The following is a 20,030-nucleotide window of genomic DNA, read 5'->3' as shown; positions in this document are numbered from 1 at the left end:
ACTGTTGTCACTCCATAGAAAACAGTCTCTGTCCAAAGGGAAAAATAAAGGATGTTTTCCCAACATGACAAAATTGGAGCCTACACATGTGGGTCTTAAAGATACCTACTCCCAGGAGCTGGAAAGTGGAGACTGAGTATTGATTTTAGGGTAATGTTTAGGGGGTTTAGGTAATTTTTAAGGTTTTTATTTTTTTGCACATGTGCTTCATACAGTGATGTCAGTGCAAGGGTGTTTCAGTTAAGCAAAAAATGGGAAGAGAATTAATTGAAAGGTAAAAAAGGCTTTTAAAAAGTTGATCAGAGGACTGCATTGGGGATTTTTGTTTCTTATGAAGGGATATCCTAAATTTACAATTAAGCTGTTACAACCTGAAATTTCTGGTGTGGCTTTTGCAGCACTCCACATCACTTTAAAATACAGTATAATTAATTTTGAGGGGGTTTTCAGGGGGTTAAGGCTTGGTTGCAGTAATTTTACACTTGAATATGTATCAAAGTACTACCAGCAGAAGGAAAAAGAAACCAGTTTTCAACTGTCTGTGTTGTTTGTGTGTTTAGGTGGCTGTCAATGCACACATCCCTCCAGATTATCTTCTTAGGATCTGTGAGAGACTTGGACCCCTCTTAGACAAGGAAATCCCCCAGAGTGTCCTGGGGGTGCAGACTTTGCTGGGTGTTGGGCGCCAGTCTCTCCTGAGGGCAGCAAAAGGTAAGATTCTCAGTTTATCTGGGCTTGAATTCTGTTTTAATGATTAACCCCCTTTTGTTGCCATTCCTGTTGGGATAGCTGTGTGTTTTCATGAGCACTGGTTTGCCTCCTGTGCTTGCCAGTTTTTTTCTTCCTAAAATGCAGTTGTTGCTGGCCCTGTTGGATATATTTTCTTGGGTTGAAAATGTAATTTTAAGGAATTCTTGCCTACAGTTGCCTGATCTTTTTACTTCCTCTCCTCCTTCCCCTGTGTGTTCATGTTTGTGTAAATGATGTGAATGGGATTAGGGCCTTGATGCATCTGAAAAATGCCAGTTTTTCCACATATATTTACACACATCTGTGTCTAAAATCATTGAGCTGGGCTATTTTTCAGCCTGTTTTTTTCCATTCTATGACTCCCTGGCTGTGTGGACACAGGACAGGGTGGTGACATTTGGGGCGACATTTAGGGAGTAGGAGAAGGCCAGGCTGACAATTCCTGCTTGTCCTCGCTTCAGGTTAATTTGAAAGCCCCCATTCCTTTCATGAAGAGAGCACCAGTCCTTTTCCCTTTGAAAAACTCTCTCTGGTTGAGAGAATGATCCTGAGAGCAGTTTTGTGTTAGAACTCAAGAGATCTGAGAGCCATCTTCTATTGAAGTGATTCCTGCTTCCCTCCTCACTCCATGCCCCTGCCACTTCCTCCCTGCAGGAGCCAGAACTTCCTTGATCCTGTGATGTGCTGATTCAGAGAGCTGAAATGTTGCAAAATTTGTTGTAGTGAGTTAAATGAGCTGGTGGTAAAGGATCACAGGGCTGGAGGTGACACAGGAGGAGGAGCATCATCCTGGGAGAGGAGGAGGGATGGCAGAGCAGGACCTTCCTGTTTTGGTGGCAGTTGAGCACTTAATTCCTTGCATCCTGTGGTGATGCTGACGAGCATCTGCTGATCCATTGGATATCTCCTGGAGGGATGAGCTGTTCTCAAACACGTTGGCCTACAGAGTTTTGGGACTGAGTTTTGTTTTGCCTGTGCTTTGCTGTAATTAGGTGCAGAAATTCAGGCAAAACTTTACTTCATTTCACACTCAGTTTGCAGCTTAGAAGCAAACAGCAGCAAAATGTAAAGAGAAAATAAACATTTTTCTGCAGGGGAACAGAAGGGTTTAGGTGGAAGGATCTATTTTAGGAAGTCTGAGTGCTGTTTTTAATGAGTATCATTTAATACTTTGTGCAGCAGCAGTTTGGGGTTTAATCAGAAGGTGCTCTCAGGAGTCTCTGAGTCACCTCAGCTTGTGCACTTTATGTTCAGAGACCTACATGGTGCTACACAGATCCACCAACCTGCGGCACTGTCCTTCTGTTTTAGCACTTACTCACCATGGAAGCTCATTTCTCTCCCTCCAGATGGCCAGAAATGGAAGAAATCCAGGTCTAATTTCTGAGGCACTTTGAACAGTCTCAGAAAAATCACTATTGTTCTAGAGAGGAGCCTCTCCGAGGCCAGTTGGCAGCAGAGAGCTGGAGAGTCTTTAAAGAGAACAGTCTTCACTTTAAAACAATGATTTTTTTGGGGGGGGGGGGTGGGGGGTGTGCAGAGGACAATCTGAAAGGAGGGCACATTGCCACATATTGCAGGAAAACAGATTTATTGGAAAAAAAACCTCACTTCTCTCACTTTTAGGCAGCAAAATGTGAATTCTCCAATGTGCAGTTCCTAAGCAGAGGTGCTTTAAGTGTTGGCATTGCAGAAGGAAAACATGGCAGAGTTCAGCTGGACCTCAATATAAAATGCACCCACTTCTTAAACTCACTTTTTCTCTCCATGGATTTAGAGTCAATAATCACCCAAATTAAGCAAAAATAAGTTGAAACCATTTACAGTGACACTGCTGAGGAACTGGAAAGCAGAGCTGCAATCTTTAAATGAGGAATCTGACAAACAGATAAATCTTATTCTGGGCTGTTGGGAGTGGTGCTTGATCTCTTGCTTATTTGATGTATTGATTATTTCTTCTCCCTTGCCACTCTTTCTGGTGCAGACTTCAGACACACACTATGGAAAGGATCTGCATTTGCAGCTCTGCACAGGGGCCGACCCCCAGAACTCCCAGTGAACTACGGGAAACCACCAAACGTGGGTGAGTCTGGAAGTCCATAAAATGTTATATTCTCCTCTTTCTATTTATTCCTGTCCCACAGGAAGTTCCTCTCACTGACTAAAACACTACTCTGGGTTTGCATTAATGTTTTCTTTGACATTTCATGATGAATTAGTCTAAAACAAGTCTCTCCCTGGCAATAGGATGATTTTTGTGTTATTCAGGCTTGCATTTGCCACAGTGTGTGTAGCCATGTTTTGCATGATTGTTTGGAGAGCAGTGGGCTTGAGTATTTTTTTCTTTTTATGCCTCCATAATATGTACATGTGGCTGTAAGATTGAATGGGCATGGTCACAGGAGCATGGAATCCTGGAATCATCATGGAATCTTAGCTAGAACAAAGCGTCTGGCTCCCAGGGAACTTTTTTGACTCAAGAATTCCTTTTAGTTGGATTATGACAGAAAACAGACTGCTTGCAGCATCCCTCTCCAAAAAGGAAATAATCACCAAAGCAACATTTGTGTTCCTTCAGCCTCAGTTGTCCACACAATTAGATAAAGAACTTGTATAAAACTCAGATATATGTGGGCTCTCAGCTTACATCTCATCACAGAGCTGCTCTGTTTTATATAAACTCAAGAGTTTGCCTTGTATGGTTTGAACTTGCATTAACCGTTTTTATAGCACAAAAAAATTGATTCTTGCAGGCATAAAAGTAAATCTTGGTTTGTTTCTTTTTAGGGTATTTTATCTCTGTTTGTGCAAATGGATACATTTTCCTGGTTTGTCAGAGAGTCCTTTCACATGTGGATCCTTCCTCCCTTTGGAGAAGTAGGGATGGTGCTGGCAGTTTCCTCTTTCTACCCTATCTGTGTATTTATTATTTTAGGCTGGTTCTGCAGTTACTTTGCTGTGAGCAGTTGTGCTGATGGATTACTAATAGTCTGAATTGCAGATTTATTGCACACAACTCTTCTGGTTGTATTTCTGCACAGATTCTTGGATCAATTCTTTCATCAGACTGGGTAGTTTTGGATTTGAGGTATTATTAATGAGGCATCCTGGCAGATTGGACTTCGGCATTTATCATGTTTTCATGGCAAAGGGCTGTGCTGCTTGCTTGGTAACTATTTAGTGAATTAAAGAACAGAATAATTTTTTGTTTTGGACATTTCCCTAATTGTTTGGTTTTTGTTTTGGTTTTTTTTTAAGAAATGCAGAGGTATTATATGAAAAAGGGTCTTTAATAGCCAGGAAATAATTTTTCTAAGTATTGATTTCTGGAAGAATACAGTCCTTGTTGTAGCTACATAAACTACTACTAAGAGAGGAAAATGTGGATAAATATTAAAGTAAGGATTTGACTTCAGGCAGGAGTTTGATTTTGGGCTTCCTTATTAGTCCTGAAGAGGAAGTCAAGAAAATTCTGTGCCTATTTGTGCAAAATGGGTGTTTTTTTCCTGGTGAGTGGTGCCAGCCAGAGATACTGCAGTGTGTGTGTCTTAAGTGGAAGACAAAGAAGTGTGCCTGACCTCTTTGGTATTTTGGCATAACAGTGAATTCCCACACTGTGCTGGCTCAGGCAGATGGACTTTTCTGGAATTACTTGCTGAAGGAGTAGGGCTGAAGTAAGACACCCATTAATGTGTATTCAGGAGTGAGGTGATTGTGTAAGTACCCCTGCAAAGTGGTAAATAAGGTATGGAATGAGCAGCCAGGAGTATTCTCACATCCTTTCCCTTCCAGTGATAAAGATTTAAGCTTTCCACCATAAATGCTGAGAGAATGGGGTCAGTGATGGTCCAGCTGGGATCAACTGGGAGGGCCCAGCTGCAAGAGTTGGGAGTTGCAGTGGTTGCCTTTCCATGTGGCTGGGATGGGACCTTGTGGTCTGTACTCCAAAATAAACGGTCCTGCACAGTGGAACCGGAGTGGGAAATCCGTGTTGCCTTTCCCCAGTGTGTTTGTGCAGAGATGGGAATCTTCTGGCTGAGGGAGTCTCTGGGAAAGTGCTGAGCTGTGGAAATCATTCCCTGGGCTGTGTGCTGGGGCTGTGGTGATCTGCTGGAGGGGGACAGGGAGGGAAAACACTGTCAGTGCTTCCTGCAGCCAAAAGGACAACACAGAGGAGGAGAATCTGCTCAAGCCTTTCTGGGCAGCTTTTGCTGTAGTGGAACATTTAGGGCTCCCTTTGTGCTCTTCCAGACAGAAAGTGGAAAGACTGGTCATGCAGTACCTCGGGACTGGGAGTGATTCCCTTTTGATAAACATGCTTTTGATGCTACTTCGATTTTGTCTGGGCTTCTTTTGTTTTTTACAGGCAGCTCAGAGCAGATCAGAAGGAAGGTTGTTTTCTCTCTTTGAGAGCTGCTCTAACCTGAGGATGGAAGTCTTTCCGTGGGCAGCTGTTGTTAATGAAAACAACACAAAATTTAGAAGCAGAAGGTTTTCAGCACAGTCTCAATGAGCAAGCATTTAGCTGGGTGGAAGTTCACTGTCAAGGTGATGCAGCTTCCTTGGGCCTGCCAAAGAGCAGCGCTGGGATGAAGTCAGGAATCGATGATGATTCGTGCTGGAAATGAGTTCCATGAGGTCAGCAGCTCCCAGAGCTGGAACATGCTGTGCTTTCGCTGCTTTTCCTGGGTCCAGGCTCTTTGTGGCCACACAGCCACTCTCTGAGAAGGTGTTTTCCATGTGTGAGCCAGCTGTGTTTGTTTCCTGGCATTCCTGTGAAATCCTGGCTTGTGTCTCTCCTGTGAGTGGTACCCGATCCCTGCTCGGATTTGTGATGAGGGCAAAATCTAAGTCCTCATTACAAGTCACAGTGCTTTTGCAGAAGGTAAAACTGTCTGATAGGAGCTCATCACCCCTAAGAAACTGTTTTTAAAACAAACATTTGCACCAGTTTCCCATTTCTGAATTTTCCTTGCAAGCAGTGGATCGAGACAAGGGTTTTTAGGGAGAGCAGGAATTGCAGCTGGTGCTGCTCAGTGACTTTGCCTCACTGAAATGCTTGAATTCCTTCTGAAGTTGTGATTTAACTTTGAAGTCTGGGCTGTCTGGTGATTGTTTTTTAAAATCTAGCTTTCACTGGTGAGTTGTTGTTGCTAGGTTTGGGGTTTATCCTTCCTAGGTGAGCTTTCTTGCAAGGTGTGCTGTTTCCTTTAGTAGAATATGAGGTAAATTGTGATTTAAGAATTGCTCTTGTCAGTTTATGTGTGTTGCATTAAGCACTGCAATTTTCCTCAAGGTGTGGCCTTCCAGGACCAAGGACTGTGAGAAAGAAAGAGAAAAATGTCTGTATTTTACAGGTTGGTAGTTGGAGGAGCTGAGATAGCCCTTCAATGTTGGGACAAAATTAACTTTTCTTATCAAGAAGGCTGGATCTCCTCCCTTTTTTATGGGAAATAACTGTCTTGAAAGTTTTTCCTGGCAAGGAATAGTGAGGGGGTGGACTTGGCAGCTCTTATATCCAGTGTGGCATGAAATACATCAGTTAATGAGATAGGTTAGTAAAATTTTTTAGGGTTACTAAGTTGCTATTTCTCCATGTGGGAATTGTTGTTGGGTTTTAGTGCTTTGGGGCCTTAGGAAGACAATAACTTCATTGTGCTGTAGAAAGGAAACTTCACAGGGATTTTTGTCATGTGGGGGTAATTCCCTATTTAGATATTGTGTATTAATCTTCCAAAAAATACAGGAATGGAGAACGTTTGAGTTGTTCCTTTGAAGCAGTGATAGGTTTGGGTTTTTTTGTCCAAAGATGCTGTTGCCTCGATAAAGTTGTTGCTCCTCACGGCTCAACAACAGTTCTGGATGTCTCTGATTGAAGCATTTCATAAACAGGGCTTTTTATTTGGTAATTATCCATGGGAGATGGAGGAGTTTTGTCCCCATTGTGCAAATAGGGAAATAAACACAGAAAAAAAAAAAAAAAGAAATTACTTTCATATCCGCTGAAGCTGAACTGATTGCAAGGCTGGGAATCGACCGGAAAAGTGAGGTGCCAAAACTGTGGGATTTTGGTGCCTTTTGGTGCTTCCTTCATGGGATTTACAGCAAACAGCAGTGGCAAATGTTCAGAAGCATTGCAGGGGGATACAGAAAATACTGAGATTATTAGGGGTATTTTGACATGAGAGTATATCTTTTTGATTCACACAGTTCTTTGTGTGGTTAAAAAAAAAATATTCAAAGCCATTTGAAATTGCTTACAGGCAGATACACTGTTATTATGTATTTAAATATATAAATATATATTGAAATGCTTGAAGCCTTGAAAGACACAGCAGAATCACCATGTTGCTGAACAACTCCACGTCTCTGTTGGCACACAGGGTGGGGGAAAGGGAGGTGTAATCTTTTAAAGAATTCAGCTTTTAAGCTGTCATACTTGAAGAGTAAATAAAATAATGTGTAGGCAAAGCTGAGGTACCTTATAGAGCATTTATCACTGCGGGATCTCTGTATTAGAGGTAGGAAAAAGAGTTTAAAATTCCAGTTTTACTTTGCTCAGGGAGACAGTTTTGTTTAACAGCCCTGTATAATATCAGGTATCAATTGAATAGTAGGTAGGTAGTAAATTAATTTGCTTTAGTGTGTTTTGCTTTTTAGTATTGCAGAATGTCTGTATTTGCATGCAAAGCAAATATTGACTGAGGGTGAGGTTATGCTGGAGCCTGATGCCTTTTGCAAGCATCTTTTATGCAGCTTTTTTCCCTCGTGTGTCATGTTTCAGTTGTGTTGAGTGATTAAAAATAATCCACGTTTCAGAGCCTAAAACTGAGACACAAAAATGCTTTCTTTAAAGCTGGAAACAATTTATTTTCCTTGCTTGTGTGTAAATACTTCAATGGTATCAATTTACACAAGGAGTTACGGGTTAGGAGCCCTTTGAAATGGCACTTCTTGACTTTGTAGATTAATATTTTAACGTATTCCGTGATCTTTTTTTTTTGGGTAGATTGGCAGCGATATCATGAGACAATTAAGAAATAGCTTGAGTTTTTCACTAGACTTTTAAGCTAAAGGAGGGAAAGGCACTAAAGAGCTTTGTGGGGCTTCTCTGAAGCCCAGCCCACATCAAGGTGCAGGGGAAGATAAGGAGTTGCTCCAGGGGATCTGCTATCACAGGGACGCCACAAACCCACCAGCACAGCTCTGTTAGATCCTCAAGTGCCACTGAAAAACCCTCTCAAAACTTTCAAATCCAAAGTTCAAGTGCTGTGACTGAGGATTGGTTGGGGAAAATAGCAATAGGAGAGGATTGGTGAAATTAAATAACCCCAAATCGTCTCCAGTTGTGCATTACAGGATGAGTTTGTGCATTTAAGTTTTAGGCTGTACCTGGAAGAGCTGCTGGCTATGGGAATAGGAGGGAGTTTGTTGTTGCAGTTCTTTCTCGTACCTGCCATTCTGCCACTGGGAGTTTTCCATCAGTGCCACCTATTTCTTGTTCTTCAATTCCATTGGCATGGGAATTCAAGGATGTGGATGTGGAAGTCCTTTGGCCCTCGCATATGGTCCAGAAGCTATTCCAGTGAAAGATTTTTATCACTTCTTTTATCACAAAAAAAGCACTTAAACTATTCTTATACTCCTCTTGTAACTGATACTAGTTACATGTAATTTCCTAAATTTCCTTTCTTCCTTCAAAAATTTTTCTTAAAGATTTTCCAGGTCCATGTAGGATAAATGTGTCTGTTACCTGTTGATGAATTGAACATTGGAATAACTCCCAGTTGTGGTGGGAACTTTTCATTCTACTTTAGTTTTTGGTAAGGAAGCAGGTGCAGCCTGTGGTTGGTATTGAAAGGCACCATCAAGAATGGGATTTCTTTTTATAACACCAGACAGAATGTTCTGATGAGGTGGAAGATGTTCAGATTTATTACTGATTCTAATAATAAAGTTGTTAATAAATACTGTATTTGATTTAATATTTATTTACTCTGAGTTCTGGACAAAATTCATGTCTCACTCTTCTTTTTGCTTCTTTTTCTCTCCCAGTTCATATCCTTTCTGCCAGGCAATTAACTGGATGTGGCCGTTTCAGCCACTTGTTCCCAACATCCACCTACCAACACATGAAGATGCACAAGAGGATTTTGGGGCACCTCTCCTCTGTTTATTGCATAGCCTTTGATCGCAGTGGGAGGAGAATTTTTACAGTAAGTTTAAAATATGGACCTTTTTCTTTTCAAAGATTGCTTTTTTTGGTTTGATTTCTTTCCTTCTTGAGTCCCTCAAGAGCCTCTTAGTCACTGATTGAGAAGCAGACATGACTTTGTTCAGCTGCAAGTTGCTTTTCTGCTAAATTTACCTTCCTGGATTTGTAGTGTGTCAGTAAATACATGGCAATTATTTTAAGTTTTTTCTCCAGAACGCAGTGACATCCATTTCTGTGGTGATGCCCTTACTTTTTGTTGGACATATTTAAAAACGAACAGAATTTTCAAATTAATATTGCATTTTTAGCTGTTAATGTTAATCCCTGTGCATGGAGTGACAGGACATGGAGGAATGGCTTCCTGCTGCCAGAGGGGAGAGGGTTAGGTGGAATGTAGGGAGGAAATCCTTCTCTGTGAGGGTGGTGAGGCCCTAGCACAAGATGCCCAAAGAAGCTGTGGCTGCCCCATCCCTGGAGCCAGGTGGGATGGGGCTTGGAGCAACCTGGGATAGTGGAAGGTGTCCCTGCCTTCCAAATAGATCCCTTTCCAGCATAAACCATCATGTGATTGCCTGATTCTCTTCTATCAAATTGGAATCCTTGACTCTATAAGGTGATCCTCAGACTCCACAGTTCATAGAATCATAGAGTGGTTTGGATGGGATGGAATATTTCAGTCATCCAACCCCATCCCCTGCCATGGGCAGGGACACCTTCCTCTATCCCAGGTTGCTCCAACACCATCCCACCTGGCCATGGGCACCTCCAGGGATCCAGGGGCAGCCACAGCTTCTTTGGGCAACCTGTACCAGGGCCTCACCACCTTCCCAGGGAAGAGTTTCTCCCTAAAATTGTGCCTCTGTGGAATCCCACTGAGTTGTTCTGCCAGTTCCCAGGGGTTGGGATCGCTGTCCATCCACAGCGATCCGTATGTGATGTGCATGGGACGTGTCCCATATTTTCTGTAATCTTTGGGATTTCCTGTGCAATTTCAGGGGTCAGATGACTGTTTGGTGAAGATCTGGGCCACGGATGATGGGCGCCTGCTGTCCACCCTGCGGGGCCACTCTGCCGAGATCTCGGACATGGCCGTCAACTACGAGAACACGCTGCTGGCCGCGGGCAGCTGTGACAAGGTGGTCAGGGTGTGGTGCCTCCGGACCTGTGCCCCCCTGGCAGTCCTGCAGGGCCACTCAGCTTCCATCACTTCCATACAGGTAAGGACTGATGGGGTTTTACCCTAAACTCTTGAGTTAGAATGGTAGTAAGAGCTGTGGCGGTCAAGGATAAAATTTCTGTCTGTGATCTGTCCCAACTCAGTGATGTTTTTCCTGGCTAACTCAATCCTGTGGTGTCCAGGGAATCATCCTTCTTCTTCCATGTGCTTCTAGCTGTGTGATCCTACTGCTGCTTCCTTAGGTCTAGAAAATGGAAGGTCTGATGCTCTTTTAGAGCAACTCAGAGAGCAGCAGCATCTCCTTGGCTCAACTTGCTGACGTGTTTGGCATCTTTGGTGGTGCTCCTGGCACAGTAGCTGACCCAACACTTGTGTTCACAGAGAATAGTTGTTTTTCAGAAGAATCAGTTAGAATTTCTTACTCCCCATATCTTGTTTCCTTCTTATTTTAACTTGTAGCTTAAAGAGCTGTTCTGGATGTTGTAGCAAATGCAGATTTTCTTAAAAAAACCCTCACAACTGCCAGGCAGAGACCTCCAAAAACCAAAACTGCAGGATAAAAAAGACAATCCCTGCAATTTGGCAGATGATGCACATAATGGGGAGAGTGAGTGGGGCTGTTTGGCTCAGAATCCCTCTCTCCTGGAGTTGTGCTGCCTTGGATTCAGCACAGGCTTCTCCATCGTGCCAGTATTCCCCAGGAATCTCATTTCTCCCCATCTTCCCTACACTTCCAATTTTGTCTGATTTCAACCATGTTAAGGTGATCATGTTAGAAATGTGTTTTCCAGCCTGACTTTCTAACTGGTGTATTATTTGTTTACATGTACATGTGTATATATATATATATATATTTATATATGGGTGGGTGTGTTTCTCTCAAGCTCTTTGTAAAACTGATAATTTAGAATATAATCAGTCACTGCTTTTTGAGGAAGCAGTGCTGGATTCCTTTATCAAATTACCAGGTAGCCTGAGGATTAAAGGTATTGTTGCAGTTATGAAATTAAGAATAAAAAGCTTTCCCACTCCTTAGAGAGGCTTAGGAAGATAGAGAAGAGGGGATCCTGTTGTGCAGCTCTGCTCTTCATTTGCCTTGGATGCAGGAATAGTTAGTTGTGTTTGCTTGATCCAGTTCTATCCTAGAAAGAAATAATTTTACCCCATTAACAGGGTCTGGGCTTGTTTCATCTCTCCAATTTCCTTTGTGTGGTAAAAACAAAGAATTCCTAACCAAAATGTAGGTGTTTTCCATTTCCTCAGCTTTATTTTTATGGAAGTTTAGGTTCTGTGCTTTCCCCTGCTCTCTCTACTCCTGGGGAGAAACTAGTATGTTAGTGAAAAACATTCTTGTCAACAAGTTTCCAGCATGAAAGAAGAGAAAGTAGGAGCTGGTTTAATTGTTACAACTTTTATTTTTAGTTCTCTCCAGCAAGGAAAGGAACAACTCGATACCTCACTTCCACTGGTGCCGACGGAACAATCTGTTTCTGGCAGTGGCATGCGAACACCATGAAATTCAAGTGAGACTGTTTAGATAATTACAATTATTTTAACTCAAGGAGGAACTTATTTTTGATTTTGGCATGGAAAAGAGTGCTGAGATAATGAATTAAGGGCGTTTTCTTGCTCAGTAAACTGGTATGTGGGGCAGGAGCACTTTGGGATTCTGTGATGTTGGAACCCAAAGGGGAGGCAGAGATTGGGGTTGTTATTTCTGAGGTTTGTGCTTTGCAAGCCAAGGTTGTGGAAGGAATTCCAGTTTTTACATTCAGGATTAAATCCCTGTCCAAAATGTACAGACAGAAGGATTAATTTGCTTTTAATCAGAAGAATGTACATATGTAGATGTCATCAAACCCATATTTCATTGGGAGGAAATGCTATTGGATTAATGGTTTGGCAGGGTCAGTTTTAAATAGATTTGGATTGGTGAGGGTAATATTAAATCAGTTAAATAATCTTCTCAGTTTAGAGAATTATTGTTTTCTTATTAAACTAAGGAAGAAAATTCCAAAAACAAAAAATAAATTCTAGCAAACTTAGGTGAGAATTAAAAAATTAAGAGACTTAAGATGAGGTTGACCTCAACCTGCTGAGCTGCATGGAACTGTTTGTGTTGAATAAAGAAGGAAAAATAAAACTAGTGTATTTTGCATGTAGGGATCGTCCTGTGAAGTTTGCAGAGAGGTCCAGGCCTGGTGTTCAGATCTCCTGTTCATCTTTCAGTTCTGGTACGTGTGCAGCATCAGCTGTTTCATGAATTTGGGGCTTTGGTGACAGTTCTGTTACTTCTCTTTAAATACAAATATGGTTAAACTCTTTTCCAGTTAATTTTATCCCTGTCAAATTGTGATTATTGGAAATTTTCCCTGCAAAGTGTCTGCTCAAGCTGCTCTTTCTCTTCCAATAAATTAAGCTAAAATATCTTGACCATTTCCAAGGCTTTCAGTCTCTTGTTTTGCACATCAGAGATATTTCTCTGTAACATCCTTTTAAGACTGTACCTTGTAAAGTTTTTGAGTGAAAAGTTGTGGAAATCCTCTGTCAAAGAGTACACTTTTGCTAATCTTCCAAATTTGGCTGAATTCTAAGAGGATCAATTCAATGTATTGTAAAATATCAGCCTAACAAATCTTCTTTGCAGCTTTAAATGAGCAAAAATACTGATTTTTACAAAGAAAATTGTGTAATTACTCATTAAATTTTCTTTCTCAGAATTGAGAACTTTTGTAGTGCCACGTTCCTTTTTTAAAGGCTGAAGTCCTGAATTAACTAAACCCATTTCAATGCAGTAAACCACACAACAGTGGCCTTTTTGAGCAATACTGTAAAGAAATTACAATAAAATACCTTAATCACTGCATCCCAACTCAGCAATAATTTCTCTGATGTGTGTCAAGTAGATACTGAAACTGCATTTAAATAGTTCATTCAACATTTACCTGTTTACATTGAAAATTTCTGTTTCAAACTAGTTTGCTGCTTTCACAAGAAAACTGCAAATTAAAATAAATGAAGTTAAAATAAGTTGTTCCTTGGATGACTTTTCTTCTTACAGATAATTCTCTGTTTTAGGTGGCATGTTCATTGCAACAGGGAGTACTGACCATGTCATAAGAATTTATTATTTGGGCTCAGAATCTCCAGAGAAAATGGCTGAGCTGGAATCTCACACGGTAAGAGGCAAATTCAAATGAAAATCTCTTTTTTCTTTTCCTCATTTCAGGAATTTGATTTCTGTGCATCCTATTTTTTTTTTTTTAATTTACTGTCTAGAATTTGTTTGGTTTTAAACACTGTGGTATTTAAATGCCTGGAAATTTGTGGGATGTTTATTTTTAAATCCCTCTGAGGCAAGAGGTTTGTGCAAAGTGGGCTTTATGTATTTCATTTCTCCAGAAAACTGAGGGACCAGCTAATTTTCCCTTTTTCTTGAAAAAGTCCGTGTTGGAATGAGGAATTAAAACAGTTCTAATTCACAATGTCATTACACAATGTCATATTTTCCTATTAAACTTGCCTTTGAATGTTTAGTTAAATCCACATAAAACAAAGTAATTCAGATTTTGCACTGTGCTGTCAAAATTTGGATCATGATGCTAATTTCATTTAGAAAATAAAGCTTAAAAGCATATTTTTTTCAGATAATGCAGAAAGGTTCCAATAAAAATTCAAACTACAAATTTACCACCTCAGGAACATTTCATGGATTGAGCCCAAGGTCTAAATTGATTCCCTGAACTTCACTGGGAGTCATGGCTCTCACATTGAAGTCTCCAAGCCAACACATCTAACAAGCATTTTGCTCACAAAAAGAAAAGGATGTTTTCTCTATTGAACAGGTTTGGAAGAAGCTGTAATTCCTTTAATTTCTTTAAATCCACTCTTAATCCTGCAGACAGCTGTCACCACCCCCCCTAAAACAAATCCCAGTTAGCAGGAGATAGAGACATCAGTGGGAGTAAGGAGAGCAAGTCATGGAGCCAGCACAAGTATTTGGGAATTAAAAAAAGGGCAAAACTATGTCTAAAACATAACACTCGTTTGTCAATGATATGTAAGTGTTAATAAAGCCAAGGTTTGCATTTTTTGGATTAAATTTTGTGATTCACTTTCATGTTAGGTCTAAAAATTGCAGGAAACCATCACCTCTCTGAAGCTTTCTCTTTCAGTGTTTAACACAATGTGTCTGGTGACGTTTTAACTTCAAATACAACTTTTCTGTACTTGAATTTTTTGACATTCTTTTTATTAGTTGAGTAAAAAGCTCATCATGGAGATCTTTTAGGCTGAAGTTTTTCACTTCTGTTCTTTTCCTCCCTCCTGTTTAGGATAAAGTGGTTGCAGTGCAGTTCTGTAACAACGGTGACAGGTGAGTGCTGGGTTTTTGACCTGATAATGATGATATTTAATTTTCCAAGCAACATTTCATGGAAAATTTGGCGCAACAGGAAGATTTGCCTGTGGGCTTGGCTTAATCTTGGACAAATTATTGCAGTGTGTTGCAAGATGTGTGTCATGTCCACAAGCTCGAACTCGTTGTCCTCTGTTGTAACAACAAACGTGTTCTGTAACTGTGCTTTTGATTTGTTTTTTCTTTCAAAGAGCAAATTGGAACCCAAATTCTATAACTTTTCTGTGCAAGAACCTTCCCAGGAAGCCCCCACGGAGGGCTTGCTTGTGGAGGAAGAGCATTGTAATCAGTGTAGTCTAAAGCAAAATTTGGTAAATATGGATGTTTTTATCTCAACTTTTGCTCCTGTTCGTTATTTTGCTGGGCAGGATGTTTAAGGGATGAGCCTTCCAAGCCCTGCTGTAACTGTGCACCTGTACTTGGGAGAGCTTTGTCATGTGGAATTATGTGGGAATGTGCTGGGGTAATTGTACCACCAGTTCCTTCCAAGCCATGTGCAAGGGAATGAGGTCACATACGGAAAATTTATATTCTGTAACAATGCTTTGAATGGAAAAGGGGTACCTTCCATTTTATTTTAATATAAAGAAGTAAAACTAGGAAGAAAATTAATTTGTTTCAAGTATTTTCTAACTCTTTTTCATCACAGTGAAAAAAATTAGGTCAGGGAAACTGAAAAGGTGAAACAATTACTTCATAAAATTGAATAGGTTTGCCTTTTAAGTGTAATTTTGTATATAAATGTAGACAAAATGGAATGTACTTCCAAAGGTGTTGGCCATCCTGTGAAAATGTATTACTTGAAGAGCTTTTTCTCCAGTTTCTCAATAAAAATTATTTCTGTGACATTGATGGCCAAAGCAGTATGATGTGGTTAAATACATTTGCTGCATGCTTGAAATTTTTCAATAAGGAGGGGTTTAAAAATTAAAATATTCCCTTTCAGCTCCACAGGCAGGACAACCTCCTTGTGCTCCATTTGGCTCTTTCCCTTGCCTGTCTTCACCCTGTCCCTAAGTTAATGCATTATAATTTATGCCAGACTCCTGGCACACAGTTTCCCTTTCTTTGCTGCCACTCTGAGCTGCTCCAGGGATTTGCTGATGTCATTAAAAAGGGAATGTGCAGCTCGTATGAATTACGACATTGAAGTCATTCCAAGGCCATCTGCTGCTGGAGCCAAATGTAATTAATGTTGTGGGCTAGAAACTCTCTTGTACCCTACAATATCTGATAGGAAAATTGTAACCTCATGAGTAAGAGAAGTAGAGATGCACAAGTACACATTTACAAGTGCATATATATATAATTTATTGGTGTCCATGTGGGGATGAAACCATCTTTATTCAGAATTTCATGGCTTTTTTTTTTCCCTTTGTCCCACAGCTTAAGGTTTGTCAGTGGAAGCAGGGATGGAACAGCGAGAATCTGGCACTACCATCAACACGACTGGAAGAGTCTGGTCCTGGATATGGCTACAAAAATGACAGGGTAAAGCAAAGCAAGCAGAACACACCTCATGGGTACATTTACCTGCAAGCTAAATCCTCCATTATGTGGAAAACTGGTTATTTGCTTCCATTTTTAGTTGTCTTCCATGCATGTATTCAAAGTGTCATGGCTTTGTCAACTTACATAGTTAATTCACCCCCAAATAACTAATAATCTGTTGGTACTTCCCTATCCTTATGGTTGAGGAATATTTAGTATTTTACACATGAAATAAGAATGTGAAACAATTTATCTCGCAGAAGGAGGTTTTGGTAGAGCTCCAGTGATCATTTGCTAATATATATATATATACATATATATATCTCCAATATAGTTCTTAACATTGTATTTCTACCTTAGGTTTCCAAGTAAGAGGTGAAATTAATGTTTGGTTCTCAGGTTCCATTAGAGTTTTGAGTTTTTCTTTTTGAGATTCTCAAGTGACTTCTTTAAGTGCCCTGTAATTGAATTGTAATTGAATATTCCAAACAACAAAGAGCAGAACTTGAGAAATCCATTAGGCACTTGCTTTGCAGAATTCTCCATATTTCAGTGGTTGCATTTGCAGTGTTTGCAGTCGGAAGTGTGAGTTGGATTTATTTAGCAGGCTCCTGCTCATTGTGGAGTTTACTGATATTGATGACTGATAAGAAAAACGCCTTGTAGGAAAAAGCCTAATAGGGCTGAAAGCAAAAATTAGGGTAGAGAGGGATGATGACTTAGGAGCAGAGGAGAAAATGTCCTTTTTAAGGAAATAGAGCTCTATAAATCTCAGTGGCACTAAATATTTCCTGTATTCACTTTGTACCACTGCAGAACCATCCTTTATTCTCCTGCCTTAGCCAGAGTCACAGAGGTGCCTGTGATCCGTCCTCCCCCGAATTTCATACTGAATTAGCTCTCCTAAATGTTTCCATATGTACTTACTGATTTATTCCTTTTTAAATTGTTGATTTCCTTAGAAACAATGTGGCATCTGGAGAGGACAAGGTCACCAAGCTGAAGGTTACCATGGTGGCTTGGGATCGATACGATGCCACTGTCATCACTGCAGTCAACAATTTCCTCCTCAAGGTGTGGAACTCGTCCACAGGGCAGCTTCTCCATAGCTTATCTGTGAGTACAATTCCAGGGGGGAATCCCAAGTGGATGAAGTTCACTCTGAGATTGATTTCAGGCTGAACTCATCACCATTCCCATGAGGAGGATTTGGTGTTGAAGTATCCATCTGTCCCCTGCCTGCTGGGAGGAGAGTGCACCATGGGGAAAGGAGCTGATGTGCAGAATCCTGGTCATTGCTGGCTGACAGGGAACCCTTTGGAGGCTCCTTCCTCCCCATCCCTCCCCATCTCAGCGGTGCTGAGCAGTGACACTGCCAAACCTGAAGGAAGGAGTGGTGACCAAGCACAGTTCCAGCAAACTGAGGTGGCCTGCTATGGGCTCAGTAACTCCCAGCACCTCTGGAGATAGCAAATGCAGAAATAAAACTTCTTTTTTTCCCCTCTGCTGTTGTTGCAGGGTCATGACGACGAAGTTTTTGTTCTGGAGGCTCATCCCTTTGACCAAAGGATTGTGCTTTCGGCGGGACACGATGGGAATATTTTCGTTTGGGATATAGACAAAGGAACAAAAATTCGCAATTACTTTAACATGGTAAGAAGGATCACAGAAGGTTTGTTTTTTTCTTTTTTCACAAAACTGGCCTTGAGACAAAAGCAGATTTCATTAAATACCTCCAGAGCCAGTACAACTCTGAGATCTTTGGTGATCTTGCCCTATGTCTGCCATTAACATAAAATGTAGACTTTCAGGTGGTTGTTCCAGAACATACATTAAAAATCGGGCTGAAATTCCAGGACAGAGAGAAAATGTGAAGTTTTACTGTGTTATTCAGTTTAATAAATAAAAGTGTAAATCAGTCTTGAGTGAGATGAGAAATCACAGAATGAGGATTCAGTATGTGTTGGAACACAGGGGAAATGTTGGTGAAAATGCTCTTATAGAGAATGTCTGGTTGTGAAAGGAATTCTCTGTGCTTGGTACAGATTGAGGGCCAAGGCCATGGAGCTGTTTTTGATTGCAAGTTCTCACCAGATGGGCAGCATTTTGCCTGCACAGACTCTCATGGACATCTGCTACTATTTGGTTTTGGATGCAATAAATATTATGAAAAGGTGGGTTGAATGAATTTTAAACTCTTCCCTGTCTTGACCTGATTTTATCTTGGAAGTATTTGTGTTACAATTTATTCGCTCACCCTGCCCCAGACAAAATAATAATTAGGTCATGGAGCAGTTGCTCTTTATCTAATGCAAAAAGATTTAGACGAATGACTATAGACAGAGGAGAAAAGCATTATCTTCTCTGTCCACCTCTCTTGGCCTATTTTATTGTTGAATTTCTGCATCAGGCCTTGCTACATTTGTGGTAGGAATCTGTTCTCTGTCATAACATTCCTTGTGCTGATCCCAAGTGTAGGAGTTGAGGTTTATGGGAGCCATTCCAGAGCAGCAAGACAGCTGTAAATGGCCATTGATTTATTTACTGAATTGCTTTTCTTTCAGATTCCCGATCAGATGTTCTTCCACACGGATTATCGGCCCCTGATCCGGGATGCCAATAATTATGTGCTGGATGAACAGACTCAACAGGCTCCACACCTTATGCCTCCTCCATTCCTGGTGGATGTTGATGGAAATCCTCATCCCACGAGATTCCAGCGGCTGGTGCCAGGAAGGGAGAATTGCAAGGATGAACAACTTATTCCTCAGCTGGGATATGTGGCTAATGGTATTCTGTCTGAAGCTCATGAATAATACAAGTGTGGCACAGTATTGAGCACCAGCTCCTGGGATGGTGCTATGGGGATGTATAAATTAATGGTTTAAATTCAATATACAGGTAGAAGAGGGGGTAGGGTTGGGGTTGTGTGTGGAATCAAATTGACTGTAGGCAAGAGTATTCCATAATCAGTGGAATTTTTCCCAGGTATGTGGCAGATGTTTAATTGTCTATTAATCTCTGTAATTGTGGATGTGAGAAAGGAAGCAGGAAGGTGAGGAAAACATAGAAAAAACTTTTGTTTTTTAAAACAGTTACTTTTTCTTGTAGACATAAACTTCAGCAAAATGCTGATCCCCAAAAAAGACCTTCCATTCTTAACCTACTGAAGCATAATTTATTTCTGCTCTTTCTAAGGGTTTGTGTTTATGTTCTACATGTGGTCTGGAGTTTTAGGATTTTATTGTAACTTCTCTTCTAAACTTTGCCTTCGTTTATTACATGAGAGCAGAAAGCCAGCTGGTGATCAGATGTTTTGCAGAGCAGACAAATAGTGGTGCAGAGTTTTAAATGGGATTATTTCTGTGGTGTTTGATAATATGGAAATCCATCATTTTATCAGCATTTGTGCTTTGTTCTTGTCAAGGTGATGGTGAGGTAGTCGAACAAGTCATCGGGCAGCAAACCAATGACCAGGATGAGAGTATCCTTGATGGAATGATCAGAGAGCTCCAGAGGGAACAAGATCTCAGACTAATTAATGAAGGAGAAACTCTTCCAAACCCTCCACTCAACAGATCCCTCTCTGTTAATGGAGGTCAGTGTCCAGCCTTATCTCCATCACAGATTCATTCCTTCTCACAGGGAGGACTGGTCCAAGTGTTAATGCAGTTATGAGACGATGTCTTTGAGGATGTTTTTCTCTTCTCTTCTTGAACACCTTGTTAACCCCTGTGGAGCAGTGGGATGTTCTGTGGATCCCAACAGAGGAACTGAATTATAAATTTAAGGGGCAGCTGAGGGCACCCAGTGGTCTAACTGGGCTGTATCTGATGGCTTGGAGTTGTTAGACTGAAATTATTCCTGCTGTAAACCAGTTTCATGAAAAATAAGCATGAAGTTCACTGTATTGTCTTGATATCAGTGCAGAGATGAAACTTCATAGCTGCAAAATGCCAAAATGAAAGCATATAATTAGG

General features: G+C 40.8%; 1 protein-coding gene across 2 annotated transcripts in view; it reads left to right on the top strand.

Moving 5' to 3' along the window:
• Positions 1-20,030, top strand: part of BRWD3 (bromodomain and WD repeat domain containing 3) — a 49,970-nt gene that overhangs the window by 7,994 nt on the left and 21,946 nt on the right. For both annotated transcript variants that reach the window (XM_086850438.1, XM_023925933.2), the window contains 14 exons: positions 561-711; positions 2,735-2,833; positions 8,806-8,966; positions 9,961-10,182; positions 11,565-11,665; positions 12,306-12,376; positions 13,221-13,321; positions 14,477-14,517; positions 15,946-16,050; positions 17,013-17,166; positions 17,569-17,703; positions 18,096-18,224; positions 18,615-18,840; positions 19,478-19,648. In XM_086850438.1, coding sequence (XP_086706564.1) covers positions 561-711; positions 2,735-2,833; positions 8,806-8,966; positions 9,961-10,182; positions 11,565-11,665; positions 12,306-12,376; positions 13,221-13,321; positions 14,477-14,517; positions 15,946-16,050; positions 17,013-17,166; positions 17,569-17,703; positions 18,096-18,224; positions 18,615-18,840; positions 19,478-19,648 — 1,867 coding nt within the window. The remainder of the gene's footprint in view (positions 1-560; positions 712-2,734; positions 2,834-8,805; positions 8,967-9,960; positions 10,183-11,564; positions 11,666-12,305; positions 12,377-13,220; positions 13,322-14,476; positions 14,518-15,945; positions 16,051-17,012; positions 17,167-17,568; positions 17,704-18,095; positions 18,225-18,614; positions 18,841-19,477; positions 19,649-20,030) is intronic.

Source organism: Cyanistes caeruleus, chromosome 14 (genome assembly GCF_971803275.1).
Source record: "Cyanistes caeruleus chromosome 14, bCyaCae1.hap1.1, whole genome shotgun sequence".
Lineage (NCBI taxonomy): Eukaryota > Metazoa > Chordata > Aves > Passeriformes > Paridae > Cyanistes > Cyanistes caeruleus.
This window is presented reverse-complemented; position numbering and strand designations above follow the sequence as displayed.